The sequence below is a fragment of the Notolepis coatsorum genome (genome assembly GCF_963971535.1).
Source record: "Notolepis coatsorum genome assembly, chromosome: 19".
In the NCBI taxonomy this organism is placed as follows: domain Eukaryota; kingdom Metazoa; phylum Chordata; class Actinopteri; order Aulopiformes; family Paralepididae; genus Notolepis; species Notolepis coatsorum.
Window position 1 is genome coordinate 26,044,245 of NC_140183.1, and position 20,000 is coordinate 26,064,244.

The 20,000-nt window shown below is 47.2% G+C and overlaps 1 protein-coding gene across 1 annotated transcript in view; it reads left to right on the plus strand.

Moving 5' to 3' along the window:
• LOC311246428 (neural-cadherin) overlaps positions 1-20,000 on the plus strand; it is a gene marked incomplete at its 3' end in the record, with an annotated part of 215,198 nt that overhangs the window by 41,559 nt on the left and 153,639 nt on the right. The window contains 1 exon segment of the mRNA XM_084336584.1: positions 18,286-18,397. Coding sequence (XP_084192710.1) covers positions 18,286-18,397 — 112 coding nt within the window.

Genomic DNA, 20,000 nt, shown 5'->3' on the forward strand with positions numbered 1-20,000 from the left:
CTGGTTGAGAAAATAGTATCCCTCTGCAGGCCGCCAGACGATACTGGGAGAGGGATCAGTGATACCATAAACATATTTCTTGATGTTTCCTTTTTTAAGTAAGTAAAGAGGCCTACAAATACAAACACACATACAAATATACAGTAGTTTCATTAAAAAAATTAAAAAAAAATAAAAAAAAAATATTAAAAAAAATATAAAAGAAAATTAAAAATACTTATTTTTTGCCACAATTATCGGTATCGGTATCGGTATCGGCCGATTGTGTTAGTTGAACAAGCGGTATCGGTATCGGTGGCCAATTTTCATATCGGTGCACCCCTAACTGTAACAATACAAGAGAGAGCAGAATAATGCGACTAACTGGGAAATACGAAGTTACGATCTGGCAGCCTCATGACATCTGTGGCGGGATTATATTACTGAAGTAATTGGCCCACAGACGTCAATGAGCTACTCCGCTGACAGCATCACACCTGCATTCTCCAGCTGACTTAATGAGAGAGGGAGAGAGAGAGAGAGAGAGAGAGAGAGAGAGAGAGAGAGAGAGAGAGAGAGAGAGAAGCCGTGACACATAAAGGTAGGATCATCGAGTTTTCTTTACACAGGAAACTCCTGAGAGTTTACTGCATAGCGCTACATCTGTTCACATCCACACACAGACACACAGAGACACACAGACACACACAGACACACATAGACACACACACATAGAAAAACCCATTAGCACCTGCCTAGTAGCCATATGGCTGGTACGGATATAGTATGGTTGCTAAACTACCATCATTGCTCAAGGCTCACTGCTCCCTATAAGCTTGACTTAATTAATTCACTTAAAGACGGCTGTACATGTGATCCAAAATATCTGTGTACAAAATGTGTGTGTGTGTGTGTGTGTGTGTGTGTGTGTGTGTGTGTGTGTGTGTGTGTGTGTGTGTGTGTGTGTGTGTGTGTGTGTGTGTGTGTGTGTGTGTGTGTGTGTGTGTGTGTGTGTGTGTGTGTGTGTGTGAGTGAGTGAAACCACACCGCTGCTGTCTGAGTGTAGAGGAGAAACCACACCGCTTCTGTCTGAGTGTAGAGGAGAAACCACACCGCTTCTGTCTGAGTGTAGAGGAGAAACCACACCGCTTCTGTCTGAGTGTAGAGGAGAAACCACACCGCTTCTGTCTGAGTGTAGAGGAGAAACCACGCCGCTTCTGTCTGAGTGTAGAGGAGAAACCACGCCGCTTCTGTCTGAGTGTAGAGGAGAAACCACGCCGCTTCTGTCTGAGTGTAGAGGAGAAACCACACCGCTTCTGTGTGAGTGTAGAGGAGAAACCACACCGCTTCTGTCTGAGTGTAGAGGAGAACCCACACCGCTTCTGTCTGAGTGTAGAGGAGAAACCACACCGCTTCTGTCTGAGTGTAGAGGAGAAAACACTGGACCTGGAATGAAAAAAACACACCCGTTCAAACTAAAGCCCATCGGTACACAAGACAGAAAGACAGTTTGCCTCCCCCCTCCCTCTCCAATGCCTCTCTAAATATTCAAGGCATGTTTGCAGGAGTAACAGTGCATTCAAATATCTTCTCCCCCCCCCCCCCATTGGAAAGCCCCTGCAGGTGCAAGGGTGTGTATGGAATATGCACAGGTGGCAGGAGGGTATTTTTCTTTGGGGGGGGGGGGTTTAGCTTGAGTGAGTCAGGATAGTGGGTGAAGTCAGTAGGAACGGTTGAAGAGTGGGAGTGGGAAGCTGAGAATTTGGATATACCAAAAGGAATTGAATTTCTGTTCTCCACTGAAGCTCTGTTTGCATGAGTTGCCCTGTGTGTTCAGGAAAATAAATATATATACACTAGATGCTAGATGCTTCTAAATGTTGGTACCATTCACACCTTGCTCTTAGTTATTAGAGGTAGATTATATGTTCACCTGTCTTGTTACAACAGCACAAACTGTAAGGAATAGGTATATTGGGGGATAAAAAAAGTTTACAAACCTACTTTCAGTGTTGTAAATTGTCAGTGTTTTTGCATTTGAGAGGTAAATATATGTTTATTGGAAGGCTGGCCTGGGGCTTAGAGAGAATCACTGGAATTATATACACAGTGGCTCAGGAGGTAGAGCAGTCGTCTGGTAATCGGAAGGTTCTCGGTTTGATTCCGGCTCCTCACGGGCAGTGTGTCAAAGTGTCCTTGAGCAAGACACCTAACTGCTCCCGATGAGCAGTGGTTGCATGGTTGCCTCCACCGTCGGTGTGTGAATGTGTGAGTGAATGTGAGGCATAATTTGTAAAGCGCTTTGGATAACGCATGCACGTTTTCGCCGATCAACCAATACATTGTTGGAAAGTTGAATTTGCCGCCTTTCGATCGTCACCACACTCAACCTATTGCGTGATTCCATCCTTGAGTTAGAAGACGAAACATCCGGCAAGCGTCATTTGACAAGCTGTTCGGACGAGTGATCACTTCCGGTTGTGATCGGTCCTGAACTGACCAGTCACCGCTGATGGCGACAAATATTGACCACCGTTGTAGCCAAGGAGCGTCTGCTCCGAAAACGATCCCAGACGAGCGCTGGCAGTGGGGGAAGGTGACACAGGAAGACGAAGAAGTCCATTGTTTTGACTAGAGCAGGGGTCAGCAACCTTTTTGACATGGAGTGCCTGTTTGAAATATAGTTGTAACTAGTGTGCCTCAACAATATTCCATGCATCGTAATTTTTTTTTCTCGTAATCAGGTCTTTTTAATGATAATTTTTACATTATTACATCATTATTAGTGTGGGTGACCTGGCGAAGCCAGGTTCCCACCCACACTATAGAAATATATACTATTCTTTATTCTTTCTTTCTTTCTTTCTTTCTTTCTTTCTTTCTTTCTTTCTTTATTCCACCGATTTTGCAAACACAACTCTTGCCAGAGCGTTCGCGCCCCATACACGTGAAAGGTATCAAAACGACCGGCTTGCCTATGGCAACATCGCTATTCGAACTCGGAAAGTTTCACCGCACCGTTTGGCTACGAATCGACTTTAAACGGGAAAATTTCGGTCCCATTGGAAATGCATTGCAAGTTAGAGTGCGGTAGCTGAAATAATTTTTTTTCCACTACCTTGGGTAAATTGCAAGAGTGATCTCAATTTTGGACGTAGAAAAAAAAAACACATCAAAACGATGGAATTGGACATTTCTATCTCAACTGATGACCATTTGTTTGAAGGTTCTCTTCTCCATAGACCCCAATGTAATCCCACTCTAGGAATCCGATGATTTTTGAGCTTTTTTTTTAATGCCACAATATCGCACACAACCCTTCGCCTACTTGTTGAAGTGCTCACGTGCGCGTCACAACGCTTCATCTCGTATAGTTTTCTTTTAATCAACGTGACAAAGCAGTCATGCATCTGCCCCCATAGACATGCATTGTATGGAAAGTGCAAGTCATTCGTGATTACATCACCTGTGTGGCTCATGGCTCATGCTTGGTTCAGCCTAACAGCTGTGAGGCTCATGGCTCATGGCTCAGCTGACCTGCCAATGACCTCATCGACGTAACCCTTCATTGCCCCTCTGTGTTGCAGTACTGAATTGCTTGACAGCGCCCTCTGTCTTGCGGGTTGTGTCATTGTACTCAGTAGGGATATCCTCTTTCATTGGTCGATGTTGACCACCTTTCATTGGTCGATGTTGACCACTCCCCCGATCCTAAGTCTACGCCCCATTAGGCCACACCCCATCAGTGTATCTCTTGAACCGTTTGTCGTAGAGACTTGCGGGTTGTTCCATTGTACTCGGTAGGGATATCCTCTTTCATTGGTCGATGTTGACCACTCCCCCGATCCTTAGACCACGCCCCCTTAGGCCACACCCCCTCAGTGTATCTCTTGAACCGTTTGTCGTAAAGACTTGCGGATTGTGCCATTGTACTCGGTATGGATATCCTCTTTCATTGGTCGATGTTGACCACTCCCCTGATCAAACAATTTCAAAAACTCGGAAAAGTCAGAAAAATTTCAAAAACTCGGAAGTCAGAAAAAGTTCAAAAACTCGGAAAAGTCTGAAAACTCGGAAAAATCAAAAAAAACGAAAAAAACGAACCGTTTGTCATAGAGACTCGCGAGAGACCCTCTCCCGTTTGATTTGATTTGATTTGATTTTATTGATGGATTAAAAACACACAACAAGGATCCAAAGGATAACATGAGAAAGAGTAAAACCCTTATTTCCGTCATGGTCCCAGGGCTGTTAGGCCACAACAAAAAACACGACAATAACACAACACTCATACATTTAAAACATTATAAGACTAACCTATCGCTAAAATTGTATACCCCACAATAACTAAAAACTGATTGGAAACCCATTCAAACTATAGGGGGCTATTCTTCTATTCTGTCCATGAGCCACTTCCTGACGCTTCTCTTGAAGCTGTGGAGGCTCAAGCTCTGCTTGATGGGGATAGGCAGCTTGTTCCAATCCTGGGCTCCAGAGAAAGTAAGGGAGCATTGGCCCAGTTTCGATCGGAAAGAAGCAGGCTTCAGGTTTGCTATGCTTGCTCTAGTTCTGTGGTTGTGGGATTCGTTGACCGGGGTGAAGTAGTTTTGGAGGTATCTAGGGGACCTTTGGTTTATAATATTGTGCACTATGTTCAGTCTGAGCTGGGTAACTCTGGCCTCTATAGGAAGCCAGTTTAGCTCCTGGAAGTGACTCCTCCCTATGTGGGTGCGAGGGCCAAGACCCATTACCACCCTTACTAGCTTATTTTGGGAAACCTGAAGCTTCTTTTTTATGTTCACTGTCAGGCCCTCGAACCACGATACGCTACCATAGTCAAAGTGGCAGAGTACTAGGCTATTTGCTAATAGCCTGAGGCTATCTCTGCCAAGGAGGTTGGCTTTCCTAGCTAGGTACCTGGTGCGGGCGTTGACTTTGCCCAGTACTTGGGAGGCCATAGCCTCCCCATCTAGGCTCCCGTCTATCATACAGCCTAGATACTTCGCTTTTTTTTGCTGTTTTAGGGTTACAGCTCCTAGCTGGATATTAAACTCCTGTGCTTTCCTGAGCTTGGGCTTGGAGGCTAATAGTACTGCCTCTGTTTTACCTAGGTGAAGAGAAAGCCTGTTGTCCGAAAGCCACCTGCTGACCCCTGCAAGTTCTTCACCTAGCATCTGTTCTAGTGTGTTCTAATCCTTGTGTGAGACTAGCAGGGCTGAGTCGTCTGCAAATAAAAACAAGTTACATGAGCATGCTGCTGACATGTCATTTATGTACAGTAAAAAAAGGAGAGGTCCTAGCACGCTTCCTTGTGGGACCCCACATACAATGGGCTTGGCCTCTGACATAGTGCCACTGACCTCAACCTGCTGCACCCTATCAGCAAGGTAGGAAGAGAACCATCTGACCACTGTCTCAGACATACCCAAGGCCTTAAGCTTGGAGAGCAGTATGTCATGGTTCACTGTGTCGTGCACAGGCGTCACCCACACTTTCACAATTTCCCCCGCGTGGAATTGTCTAGTTGTTATTGTTATTATTAACAATATTATTATGATGGTTGTATCAACCCTAAATCTGAGTTGGGGGGGGGGGAATGCAATGCAGACAAACAGCTGCATACAGTGCGACCATTTCACTCACATTTGCCCATTCATTTTTAGACACATCACACACCATCGGTGTGTGTACTGTATGTGTGCTGTCATAGCTCCACCTACAGGCCTAATGAAGAACACCAGGAGAACACCAGGATGTGAATGGAGGGTGAATGTGAGGTATATCGTGTAAATAAGTTTTGATTGATCGCAAGACTACACTGTAAAAAAATAAATAATAATAAGTTACCAGAACTTAAAAATATTGAGTTCAGTTACTGTGCATTAAGGTTTTCAGTTTTCAATCCATAATAAGTTAACAGAAAAATAAGTACACAACCACATTATTTCAACCTAATAAAACTATGTTTATTGTCATTGTTTTAAGAACACAAGTTGACTTGGTAATACTCACATTTTGAGTAAAAAAATAGCTTTAGTTTTAACATGTGCAATGTTCAATGAAATAGAAAAATAAATAATAAAATTTGTTGATTAATCCCACTGGTCACAATGGTGACCGTAATAATGTTTTTGTTATAAGGCTCTGCAAATGTTACTGAATGATGTAGCAATGTATTTCCAGCTAAATTAAAATAATAAACAAATAAAGGGTCTCAATTAAATATGTGGTAGTAAAAAGAACCTGTGGGAGGATTTCAACAAGATAAATGCGACAACAGTGCAAAATATTTCACTATAATATTTCAAAAAAAAAAAAAAAAAAAACACAAAAATAATTATAATATTTGTTTAGTTTTTTTTAATGCTGCCCCCTATGCCTATGAAAATGCCCTGCGTGCCTATGCAGGCACGCGTGTCTAGGGTTGCCTACCCCTGGACTAGAGTATCAAAATTAATGGCACTGGATGGCCATTTTGGATAATCATGCCAAATATTTACTGGTACACACATTACAAAAACCTTTGTAAGAAATTCATTTTCCGTGGGCTTTTTATAAATGTTGGACCTGTACTACATAAGACTTCAGGCTATGGAACCATTGTGTTTTCCAGCTCCTACCTCTCAGCTGGAACTTAAAAACAGGCATCTGGTAACCAGTAAAAAGAAATTTACACAAGTACACAAAACCTTTACTTCAGTGTGTTCAAACCTGTGTTATTTTTTCTTTATTGTGTAAGAAACTTCATAATGTTACCTTCCAAAAGAGACCAGACTCATGCATGTGCTATACGTATAAAGTATAATAAATTGCAAATTATTTTGGGTATGCAATCGTCAAAAACTCAAAGTAAACTTGCCCCATTTTTGCCCGATGCTTAAGAGGTTAATACCAAGGATAATTGTATCCCTTAAATAACAATGCAAATAAAGATAGTTCAAACACATTCAAATCTACTGGAAACAGTTGGCCATTGTGTAACACAGCAGCCACAGCTAAATTAAAAGTAGCGTTTTCTTACCTCAGTCAGAGCAGGTGTCGGCCGAGGCCTTCGTCTGGCTCCAGTTTCCTTTCCTACCAGGGTAATTGAGGTGTAGCATTATGAAACTGGTCCAGCGGAGTCCGCCCCCCCAGCAGGGGCAGCCATCTTGGCTTGGCAGATGCTGTACATGGCTGATTGAGTTCCCTCTCAGATGGGCTTGGCGTGGGATGTAGCACCCTACAGCCAACAGGTCACACACACACACACACACACACACACACACACACACACATACACAGAGAGAAGGACACATTGGCACAACAGACACACACACACAGACACAGAGAAGGACAAGTTGGCATGACACACACACACACACACAGAAGGCACAACAGACACACACACAGAAGGAAAGGTTGACAAGACACACACACAGAAGGACATGTTGGCATGACACACACGCACAGACAGACACAGAGAAAGACATGTTGGCACAACACACACACACACACACACTCACACACACACACACACACACACTAATAGTCAGACAAGCATGCAGTTTAGTAGATACAAATAACATTTTGTCACAGTATACACACTACACACAAACAGAGAGAAGCATGCAAGTTGGTGGTAGACACACACAGACGTTTTGGGATGGAACACTCTGCTAATGTCAAGCACGCAGATTTCTAGTGGACACTGTATGGGTGTAACGGTACACAGAAGCCACAGTTCGGTACGAGTTCGGTACAACACAAACAAAATCTCAAATGCATATGGCTAGGTTTATTTTTATTTATTATTGCACAGTAATAATAATAATGATACACTTTATTTGTATAGCACCTTTCATACAGAAACTGCAGCTCAAAGTGCTTCACAACAGAAAAAAGACAGGCATAAAATGAGCACATAAAGTGCAGACATATAAAATCACAGTTTTTCAAATTAGCATCCCAACATTAACATCCCAACAGGCCACATTGTTTATGGTTTGATTCAGTTTTAAATAGACAATAATAAAACGAGTAAGATAAACTAGACAGTAAAATAGTGCAATAGTACAGTGCAATAAAATAGTAGAATAGAATAGATCACATTTTTTTTTACAGTGCAATAAAATAGTTCTGGATTACTGTTCAACAGTTCAAAGTCATCTTTACCTTCTCTGTGTTATGGTTTGACACCGACCCCAAACGCAACGACACAAGAGAGTTGGATTCAGAGTTGCCAAATACAAGGGCTTGTTTATTTGGTGACTAGAATAAGTGAAACAGGGAAAGCAGGTCAACAAGAAACAGGTACAATGAACAAGGGGCAAAGTTCTGCTGCTCTGCAGCTTCTCCCGGAAGGGTAGTCTTGGGAAGCAGGAGCAGACCTCTGTACCGCTCTGCAGACTCTCACGGCGGACCTCTCAGATGTTGTGCAAGACCGAGAGAGGGAGAGAGGGAACGGGTCAGTGACAGAGCAGACTTGAAACGAGCTGGAGGACAGGGTGTTATATTCTTCGTGTTAAACAACACAGTGATGAGCAATATTCCAGAAACAGCCCAAGTGAATATCTTCATGTAAACACACAGTGAGCAAAAATCCAAACACCGTCCAATTGTGAAATACTATCTTCGTGTAAATACACAGTGAGCAAAAATCCAACACAGTCCAAATGTGAAACAATATCTTCGTGTAAATACACAGTGAGCAAAAATCCAAACACAGTCCAAATGTGAAATAATATCTTCGTGTAAATACACAGTGGGAGGTGGAAGATCCCAAAATATTATTCCATAAAGGAAAGAGCAAAAAACGTTAATGGCTGGGTGAGTGACTGTCTGACAAAAAGGTGGTAGACTTCAGTGTAAAGGTTACACACGAAAATCGGAATTAGGTCAAGACAGTCAGTCTAGAAAAACTCACCCAGACGAGCTGCGTAAAAGGAACAGGATCAACAGTGGAGGCGAGCGCGCGCCACGGAGCAGGTATCCAAGCGGAGGCTTCTAGGAAAGCGGAGGCTTCTAGGAATTTCCTGGAGAATAGCACAGTGAAACAGCAGCTACGGGGAAAAACATCCAGCGACAAAATCAAGACGAACCAACAACTTAGGGTGGGGAAAACGGGGTATAAATAATGAGGGATCGATTGATTGAAAGGCAGTGACAGCTGGGGAATGTGATTGAAAAGCGTGGGGAAGTGAGGGAACCAATCAGCGACGTCTCAGATGACGTCAGCGGGGAGAAACGTGTGAACGAGGGAATTGAAATACTTGACAGAAAAAATGAATGAAAACAAAGCGAGGGTGGTTAAAAGAACAGAACGAGTGAGAAGGCAAGGACAGAAACCTCACAGTACCCCCCCCTCAACGGGAGCCGCCCGGCGACCAGGCCGACCCGGCTCGTCAGGATGGGCCCGATGGAAGTCGGTGATCAAGCCGGGATCCACGATGAGCTGCCGGGAGACCCAGCTACGCTCCTCAGGGCCGTAACCCTCCCAGTCCACCAGGTATTGGAATCCCCGGCCCCGCCGACGAACGCCCATCAACCGGCGGACCTGCCACTGGGGGTGACCATCCACTAGCACAGGAGGCGGTGGATCAGGAGCCGGAGGCATAAGGGGACTGAGGGAGACGGGCTTAACCCGGGAGACATGGAACACGGGGTGGATGTGCATGGATGCAGGAAGCTTCAGGCGCAGGGCCGCCGGACTGAGTACCTTCAGGACCTCGAAAGGACCGACGAAGCGAGGGTTGAGCTTCTTGGCCGAGGACCGTAGCGGGAGGTCCTTCGCGGAGAGCCACACCCTCTGCCCAGGGCGGTAAGTCGGCGCGGGAACCCGGCGCCGGTCGGCACCACGACAGGCGCGCTCAGATGTCCGGAGCAGCGCGGTCCTGGTGATCTCCCAAACGCGACGGCAGCGGTCGAGGTGGACCTGCACGGAGGGAACTGCCACTTCCGTCTCCAGTGCGGGAAAAAGAGGGGGCTGGTAGCCTAGGGAGGCCTCAAAGGGGGAGAGGCCGGTGGCGGAACTGACCATTGAGTTGATCGAGTATTCAACCCAGGGAAGGAAACGACTCCAGGATGCCGGCCTCTCGGCTGCCACACACCGAAGAGCAGACTCCACGCTCTGGTTCATCCTCTCCGTCTGCCCGTTTGTCTGGGGATGGTAGCCGGAGGAGAGACTGACCGTTGCCCCCAATCCCTTGCAGAAAGCCCGCCAAACCTGGGAGGTGAACTGGGGCCCCCGGTCAGAGACGATGTCCTGGGGGAAACCGTGAAGGCGGAACACGTGGTGCGTCAGGAGGTCCGCCGTCTCGGCTGCTGAGGGAAGCTTGGAGAGGGCCACGAGGTGGACCCCCTTGCTGAATCGATCCACCACGGTCAGAAGGCAGGTGTTCCCCTGGGAGGAGGGTAGTCCAGTGACGAAGTCGAGCGCCACATGTGACCACGGACGGCTTGGAACGGGAAGTGGCTGCAAGAGCCCGGAGGGTGCCTGGTGAGAGGCCTTGCTGCGGGCACAGACCGCGCAGGCCAATACGAACTCCTTGACGTCGTTTCGCATGGTGGGCCACCAGAAACGACGAGCCAGGAAGGAGAACGTGCGATGGACGCCTGGGTGGCAGGCGAACCGGCTGGTATGGCCCCACAGCAGTACCTGGGACCGGACAGAGTCAGGGACGAAGAGACGGCTCCTAGGGACGTTGCTTGGAGCACGTTGGAAGCGTAGGGCACGCCTCACCACACCCTCGATGCCCAAGGTGATGGCTCCAACCACTCGGGCCTCCGGGATGATGGGAGATGGGTCCTCAGAGGGTGGAGCCCCCTTGGAGTGCATCCGGGACAGGGAGTCGGCCTTCGTGTTGCGGGAACCGGGGCGGAAGGTCAGCGAGAAGTCGAACCGACTGAGGAAACTGGCCCATCTCGCCTGCCGACCGTTGAGGCGCCTGGAAGCGCGGATGAACGTTAGGTTCTTGTGGTCCGTCCAGATGGTAAAAGGCTCCTCGGCACCCTCTAGCCAATGACGCCACTCCTCCAGAGCCGCCACGACCGCCAGTAGCTCCCGATTGCCGGTGTCGTAGTTCCTCTCGGCGGGGAGGAAGCGACGCGAGTAGAAGGCGCAAGGATGTACCTTCTGGTCGGAAGGAGAACGCTGGGATAGGACAGCGCCCAGGCCAGAATCCGAGGCGTCCACCTCCACGATGAACTGTCTCTTGGGGTCAGGGTGGAGCAGGATAGGAGCGGAAGTGAACCTTCTCTTGAGAGAGCGGAACGCAGCGCATGCCGCTGGGGACCAGTCGAACGGCAGAGCGGGGGAGGTCAGCTTGGTAAGAGGCTCCGCCACTTGGCTGTAGTTCCGGATGAACCTTCGGTAGAAGTTTGCGAACCCGAGGAAACTCTGTAGCTCCTTCCGAGTGGTGGGTTCCGGCCAATCCTCCACAGCCTGGATCTTGCGAGGATCCGCTCGGGTCAAGCCCTTCTCCACGATGAAGCCCAGGTAGTCGACGGAGTTGGAGTGGAAACGGCACTTCTCCGCCTTGACGAAGAGCCGATTGTGGAGGAGGCGCTCCAGCACCCGGCGGACATGCAGGATGTGTTCCTCGAGGGTCCTGGAAAAGATAAGAATGTCGTCCAGGTACACCACCACGAACACCTCCAGCATGTCACGGAGGACATCGTTCATGAGTGCCTGGAATACCGCCGGGGCGTTGGTGAGACCGAACGGCATCACAAGGTACTCATAGTGGCCCCTGGGGGTCTTGAAGGCGGTCTTCCATTCATCGCCCTCACGGATACGGACAAGATGATAGGCACTTCGGAGATCCAGCTTGGTGAAGAACGAGGCCTGGGTCAGTGGCTCGAAGGTGGAGCTCATGAGAGGTAGGGGGTATTTGTTCTTGATGGTGATCTCGTTGAGCTGACGATAGTCGATGCAGGGTCGCAGGTCCCCATCCTTCTTTCCAACAAAGAAGAACCCGGCCGCCACCGGGGAGGAGGAAGGCCGAATGAGTCCTGCTTCCAATGACTCAGAGATGTAGAGATCCATCGCCTTCTTCTCCGGGGCAGTCAGACTGTAGAGGCGGCTGCCGGGAAGGGGAGCCCCTTGGCGGAGGTTGATGGCGCAGTCATAGGGGCGGTGAGGTGGAAGGGACTGAGCCCTGGTCTTACTGAATACCTCCATGAGGTCGTGGTACTCGGGAGGAACGGACGAGGGATCCGGGGGCAACTCACCAGCCGGTCTCCGGGGCGGGGGACAAGACGCCGCCTGTAGACAGCGGGCGTGACAGGAGGAGCTCCAGCCCCTGATGGTACCGGAGGCCCAGGCGATGTGGGGCTCGTGCAGCGCGAGCCAGGGCCTACCCAGGACCACCGGGACAAGGGGGGATTGGGTAATGAGGAACTGGATCCTCTCTACGTGGTTCCCAGCAATGGTCAGCAAGACTGGGCCGGTCCGTTGAGAGATGTCGGCCAGGCGGTGTTGGTCCAACGAAAAGATCTCCAAGGGCCTCACAAGGGCCTCAAGAGGTATGTTGGCTTGGGTGGCAAACTCGAAGTCGAGGAAGTTCTCGTCTGCCCCAGAGTCGATGAGGGCCTCCACCGTGGCACGTTGGTCCCCCCAGGCCAGGGTGACGCTCAACAGATGGTCAGGTGGTGCGCGGCGCTGGGAATGGGAAAAACGGCTCACCAGGATCTCCCGGGGTCTTGGTGAGCCCGATCTTTTGGCCGGATAGGGCAGTCGGCGAGAAAGTGTCCCGTACCTCCGCAGTAGAGGCAGAGATCGGACCTGAGCCTTGCCTGACGCACCACCTGGCTCAGACGAGAGCGTCCCAGTGGTATGGGTTCCTCCTCGCGCACCGGACGGGGAAGCCTGTTACCCTCAGTAGTGTTGGGGACGGGGCGTCCAGGAGTCCGGGGTGCTTCAGGAGGTGACAGTTGGGTCCTCTCGCGCCTTCTCTCCAGGAGGCGTCCGTCAATACGGATGACAAGGCTAAACAGCTCCTCGAGGGAGTCGGGCACCTCCCTGGTAGCGAGCTGGTCCCGGACTGCGTCACTGAGCCCCCTAATGAAGGTTAGGCGAAGAGCAGGTTCGTTCCATCCACTCTCCACCGCCGCCAGTCGGAACTCCATGACATAGTCCGTCACCCTGCTGCTCCCTTGTCGGAAGGTCCCCAACCGGGCTCCAGGGTCCAGACCTCGGGCTGGATGATGGAACACTCTGCGGAGCTCCGCCACGAAGTCTGGGTAGGAGAACAAAAAATCTGCTTCCATTGCCCAGGAGGAAGTGACCCACTGGGCAGCATGGCCTGAAAGTAGGTTGGTTATATAAGCCACTCGGGACCCATGAGCAGAAAAACGGCTTGGTTGATGACGGAAAACCAACTCACATTGCATGATGAATGTGGCACACTCCTCGGGATTACCGTCGAACAGCCGAGGGACGGAGAGAAGGGGTTCCCGAGGAGCGAGATCTGCTGGGGCTGCGGGGAATGTTCCTGAAGGGTGTGAGAGATGAAAAGAATTAACGGCGTCGCCCAGCGAGTTAAGCTGGGCGAGAATCTCGGACTGTTGTCCCGCCATAGCGGCCATTGAACCCTGCATAGGCAGGACCTGGTCCCTGAGGTCCTGCACCGCAGCCGCAGCCCGCTCTAGTTGGAGACCATGATCCCTGGTCAACTCGACTTGAAATGCAAGTGCGGTTCTGACCCCCTCTGTGTCGGCTGGGGTCGTCATGGTTGGTTCGTAATGTTATGGTTTGACACCGACCCCAAACGCAACGACACAAGAGAGTTGGATTCAGAGTTGCCAAATACAAGGGCTTGTTTATTTGGTGACTAGAATAAGTGAAACAGGGAAAGCAGGTCAACAAGAAACAGGTACAATGAACAAGGGGCAAAGTTCTGCTGCTCTGCAGCTTCTCCCGGAAGGGTAGTCTTGGGAAGCAGGAGCAGACCTCTGTACCGCTCTGCAGACTCTCACGGCGGACCTCTCAGATGTTGTGCAAGACCGAGAGAGGGAGAGAGGGAACGGGTCAGTGACAGAGCAGACTTGAAACGAGCTGGAGGACAGGGTGTTATATTCTTCGTGTTAAACAACACAGTGATGAGCAATATTCCAGAAACAGCCCAAGTGAATATCTTCATGTAAACACACAGTGAGCAAAAATCCAAACACCGTCCAATTGTGAAATACTATCTTCGTGTAAATACACAGTGAGCAAAAATCCAACACAGTCCAAATGTGAAACAATATCTTCGTGTAAATACACAGTGAGCAAAAATCCAAACACAGTCCAAATGTGAAATAATATCTTCGTGTAAATACACAGTGGGAGGTGGAAGATCCCAAAATATTATTCCATAAAGGAAAGAGCAAAAACGTTAATGGCTGGGTGAGTGACTGTCTGACAAAAAGGTGGTAGACTTCAGTGTAAAGGTTACACACGAAAATCGGAATTAGGTCAAGACAGTCAGTCTAGAAAAACTCACCCAGACGAGCTGCGTAAAAGGAACAGGATCAACAGTGGAGGCGAGCGCGCGCCACGGAGCAGGTATCCAAGCGGAGGCTTCTAGGAAAGCGGAGGCTTCTAGGAATTTCCTGGAGAATAGCACAGTGAAACAGCAGCTACGGGGAAAAACATCCAGCGACAAAATCAAGACGAACCAACAACTTAGGGTGGGGAAAACGGGGTATAAATAATGAGGGATCGATTGATTGAAAGGCAGTGACAGCTGGGGAATGTGATTGAAAAGCGTGGGGAAGTGAGGGAACCAATCAGCGACGTCTCAGATGACGTCAGCGGGGAGAAACGTGTGAACGAGGGAATTGAAATACTTGACAGAAAAAATGAATGAAAACAAAGCGAGGGTGGTTAAAGGAACAGAACGAGTGAGAAGGCAAGGACAGAAACCTCACACTCTGTTTGGTATCCACAGTTTAAAACTTGACAGTCTTCCCTCTTGTTTGATACCCACTTTGACTCTTCGAACCTCCCACCCAGGGCAAACCTCCCTCTCAGTGCGCAGTTCCCTCTCTCAGTGTGCAGTTCTAGGCCTGGGTCCTACACAGTTTTAAAGCCTGACAGTCTCTTGTTTGATACCCATACAGTTTAATACCTGGCTGTTTTGAACCTGTAGTAAAAAGCAATAGACAGAGTAAAATAATACAGTGCAATAAATTAGTAGAATAGAATAGATAGTAAAATTATGCAACAGTGCAGTGCAATACAATAGAATGGACAATAGAATGGACAGAGTAAAATAGTGCTACAGTACAATCAACAGCGGAGTGTATTAGAAGGCTATGGTGAAGAGGTACGTTTTTAGCTTATTTTTTTTTAAATATTAAGAGATCTAGCTTCCCTAATGTCCATAGGTAGTGTGTTCCATAACTTTGGTGCATAGTTTGCTTAGACTGTGGCTTGGAACCTTCAATAGACCAGTAGTAGATGATCGCAATGTTCTAGGAGGCACATAGTTGACTAGAGAATTTGCAATGTAGCTTGGTCCTGTTCCATTTAGTGCTTTGTATATAAGGAGGAGGACCTTGAAATAAATTCTAAATGTTACCGGAAGCCAGTGTAGGTTAGCTAATACTGGACTGATGTGGTCTCTCCTCTTGGTTCTAGTTAGTATCCTAGCTGCCGAGTTTTGAATGAGTTGGAGTCGTTCTGTGTTTTTTGTTTGGGAAGCCGGTGAGGAGTGCATTACAGTACAGTCGGCTTGAGATAAAGGCATGGATCAGTTTTTCAGCATCTTTTTTATTTATAAATGGCCGTACCTTAGCTATGTTTCTAAGGTGGGAAAATGATGTTTTTGTCACCTTGTTGATGTGTGATTTAAAGCTTAGGTCTGAGTCTATTATAACACCAAGACTTGTAACTTTGGGTTTGATCCAAGGAGTAAGTTGCCCCATATTGCTCTGTAACATTTCTCTTTTTGTTATAGGACCGACTCGTAGGATTTCAGTTTTTCCCTCATTTAATTTTAGGAAGTTGTTCGTCATCCATTTGTTTATTGCTAAGAGACAGGCGGAAATGGAGTTAATAGCTGTGTGATCATTTGGTTCAGCGGAGATGTACAATTGTGTGTCATCTGCGTAACTATGGAAACATACATTGTGTTTTCTAATGATGTCTCCGAGTGGCAGCATGTATAGTGAGAATAATAATGGACCAAGGCAGCTCCCCTGTGGAACTCCGAAGTATAGGTGTCATGTTTCTCAGAAGAATGATCTCCCAGCCTGACGTAATATTTTCTCCCTTTGATATATGTTCTGATATATGTTCTGAATACATAGTCAGAAAGACCAACTAACTTTTCTAGATGATTTATTAGGATATCATGGTCGATCGTGTCAAACGTTGCGCTTAGATCTAATAGGATGAGAATTGAGACTTTGTTTGAATCAGAGTTTATTCTGAGGTCACTAATTATTTTTGTAAGAGCAGTTTCAGTGCTATGGTGTGTTCAGTAGTGCAAGTTATATTTAGTTCCACCTAGTGTCATATACAGTGGTGACTGGTCATTAAGGGAGAGCCCCACCTAGCGTCACCAAAAATAACTGCAGACAAATGTTATTCATTCTTAAAGATTTGCCTATTATTTGCTCAAATATATTATGTATGGATATAGCATCTTACTAAATTGCATATAAATTTTATTAGTATTTTAGTTCATGCCATCTCTCTGCCTTGCTGTTTCAGATTGCGTTCTTCTCCCGATCATTAGGTCTAAAATAGCACGAATGGGGCTAGCCCGTCTCAATCAATGCAGGGCGTACTGTACCTGGTGCAGGCTCAGGGTGTTGTCTCTCTTACAGTAGAGCACATCAATTTGATGGCAAGTGGGGCTCGGAGCTCTTAGCCCCAAGTGTAAACGTCATTTCGTATTTCAAAGTTGATTGGCTGGCGTCAGATTACAGTCGGTAAAGAAGCCTTTCATTGCTAACGGCAGCTACTGTAAACTACCTACCTAATGACGTTACGTAAAAGAATTAACAAGGTGGATTATTTACTCAAGCACAGGTTTGAAACCCTGAATTTGGAAGAGAACATTTCAATCAAACGTCTGGGTCCACACCAGCCACTGGATATCGTCATAACTCAAACAGTTTGCAAAGGTAACCGTGGGTAACCGTTAACATCCATCCATGAGAACAACCTAGAAGAGGCTTTTACTGACACCGTCAGTCTGCTGAAAATCATGATAACAACTCCTATGACGACAGAGAGGAACTTTTACACCTTAAAGAGGATACAAGCGTTTACTCGCAATACCATTACGCTGATTCAGGAGCTACAGGACTTTGTTCCCAAAGTAATCGACAAGTTCGCCCAGAGGAAGTGAGCCCACAGATTTGGTGAGTGATATTTTATCATCCTGATGTTATGGTCCTGGTCCGTGCTTTGGCAATGCTGTTGTGTTGAATCGCTTGATGATGGTAGTGTCATGTTTAAAGACAAGGTTGTTGTCATAATGTGGTCGTCATAGAATCCCTAAAGAGTTGTCTATGTGTGCTTTGGTGTGGCCTTCAGTGGCGTTGAGCTCTATAATAGCAGTTAATTTAATCCATCACAAAGTGCAAAGAAAAAAAAAACAGAATGCAATAAATAAAGCTTCGGCTTAATAATGAACTTGCTGTCACGGATGACATAATGCTAATGATTCCAAAATGATACGCAACTCGTCTAGAATAAGCTTAGCATTTCTGCATCTTGTTGCATGTAGCATTTGTCGCATACATGTAGATCGACCACCTCTCTCTCTCTCTCTCTCTCTCTCTCTCTCTCTCTCTCTCTCTCTCTCTCTCTCTCTCTCTCTCTCTCTCTATCTCTCCCTCTCTCTCTCTTTCTGTGTCTCTTTCTCGCTGTCTTTTTGTCCTCTCTCCCTCTCTGTCTGTCTCCTGTGTGTGTGTGTGTGTGTGTGTGTGTGTGTGTGTGTGTGTGTGTGTGTGTGTGTGTGTGTGTGTGTGTGTGTGTGTGTGTGTGTGTGTGTGTTATTCTGGCCCCCCTGCTCCTGCTGCCCCCTGTGTGTGCCAACTGTGCCCACTCTCCCCTCTATCCCCCCGGTGGCCATCAGGCTTACCCCCTGGCATGGCTGGTATAAAGAGATAACACACACACACACACACACACACACACACACACACACAGGGATGCAGGAGCACACACACACACACACACACACACACACACACACACACACACACACACACACACACATACACACACACACACACACACACACACACACACACACACACACACACACACACACACACACACACACACACACACGTTCAGTAACAGTCTCTCTGTGTGTGTGTCTCCAGGTGGTGGTTCATATAACAGATGAGAATGACTGCACTCCAGAGTTCCTTCACTCCATCTACAGCAGAGACAACATCCCAGAGAGCGTCCCGTCTGGCACCTCACTGCTGCAAGGTAACACCACACACACACACACACACACACACACACACACACACACACACACACACACACACACACACACACACACACACACACACACTCACTCACTCACTCACTCACTCACTCACTCACTCACTCACTCACTCACTCACTCACTCACTCACTCACTCACTCACTCACTCACTCACTCACTCACTCACTCACTCACTCACTCACTCACTCACTCACTCACTCACTCACTCACTCACTCACTCACTCACTCACTCACTCACTCACTCACTCACTCACTCTCACACACACACACACACTCACTCACTCACTCACTCACTCACTCACTCACTCACTCACTCACTCACTCACTCACTCACTCACTCACTCACTCACTCACTCACTCACTCACTCACTCACTCACACAACAAGTGCTATAGACAGATACTACCAGATATGGCCAAATAACTTTCCATACTTCCATACTCCATATAATACTCAATATTACAATACTACGATATGTCAGGTCGTTGCTATCACGCATGTAATGTTTGATAGACAGACAGACAGACAGACAGACAGACAGACAGACAGACAGACAGACAGACAGACAGACAGACAGACAGACAGACAGACAGACAGACAGACAGACAGACAGACAGACAGACAGACAGACAGACAGACAGACAGACAGACAGACAGACAGACAGACAGACAGACAGACAGACAGACAGACAGACAGACAGACAGACTGACTGACTGGTGGGTAGGTAGGGTAACTGGCAACACGGCAACCTGGTCCCCAAGTGGGAATCAAACCCAGGACCTTGTAGCTGTGAGGCGACAGTGTTTTTATTTTTTTTTTATTATCAAAAATAATCAGTTTACATTTTATGCATTTTCTATATATATACACACTATATTATTAAATTTTCTTACTCACATTTCCCAGGCATAGCCCACCCCCTTCTTTTGCGTTTCCCTAAATCAACCAACACAAAAGAAAAACAGAACAAGCCACTCCATGTATAGATAGATAGATAGATAGATAGATAGATAGATAGATAGATAGATAGATAGATAGATAGATAGATAGATAGATAGATAGATAGATAGATAGATAGATCGATAGATCGATAGATCGATAGATAGATAGATAGATAGATCGATAGATCGATAGATAGATAGATAGATAGATAGATAGATAGATAGATAGATAGATAGATAGATAGATAGACACAGGAGACACACACACATACACATACACACACACAAGGGAGAGAGTCGATGAGACATGACCTCTGTGAACCAGTGGCCGTAATATAAGACTCTTATCAGCCTCCCTGGGCCTGCCCTGATCCTATCAATGGAATTTAATGGCTTCTACTACCACACACACACACACACACACACACACACACACACACACACACACACACACACACACACACACACACACACACACACACACACACACACACACACACACACACACACACACACACACACACACACGCACGCGCACGCACACACACACACAATCTGGACTATGTTCTGTGGACTTTTTCTCTGGGTACTTTTATAATGCAGTCTCTGGCAGTCTACCATAGGTGTGTGTTGGCCAGAG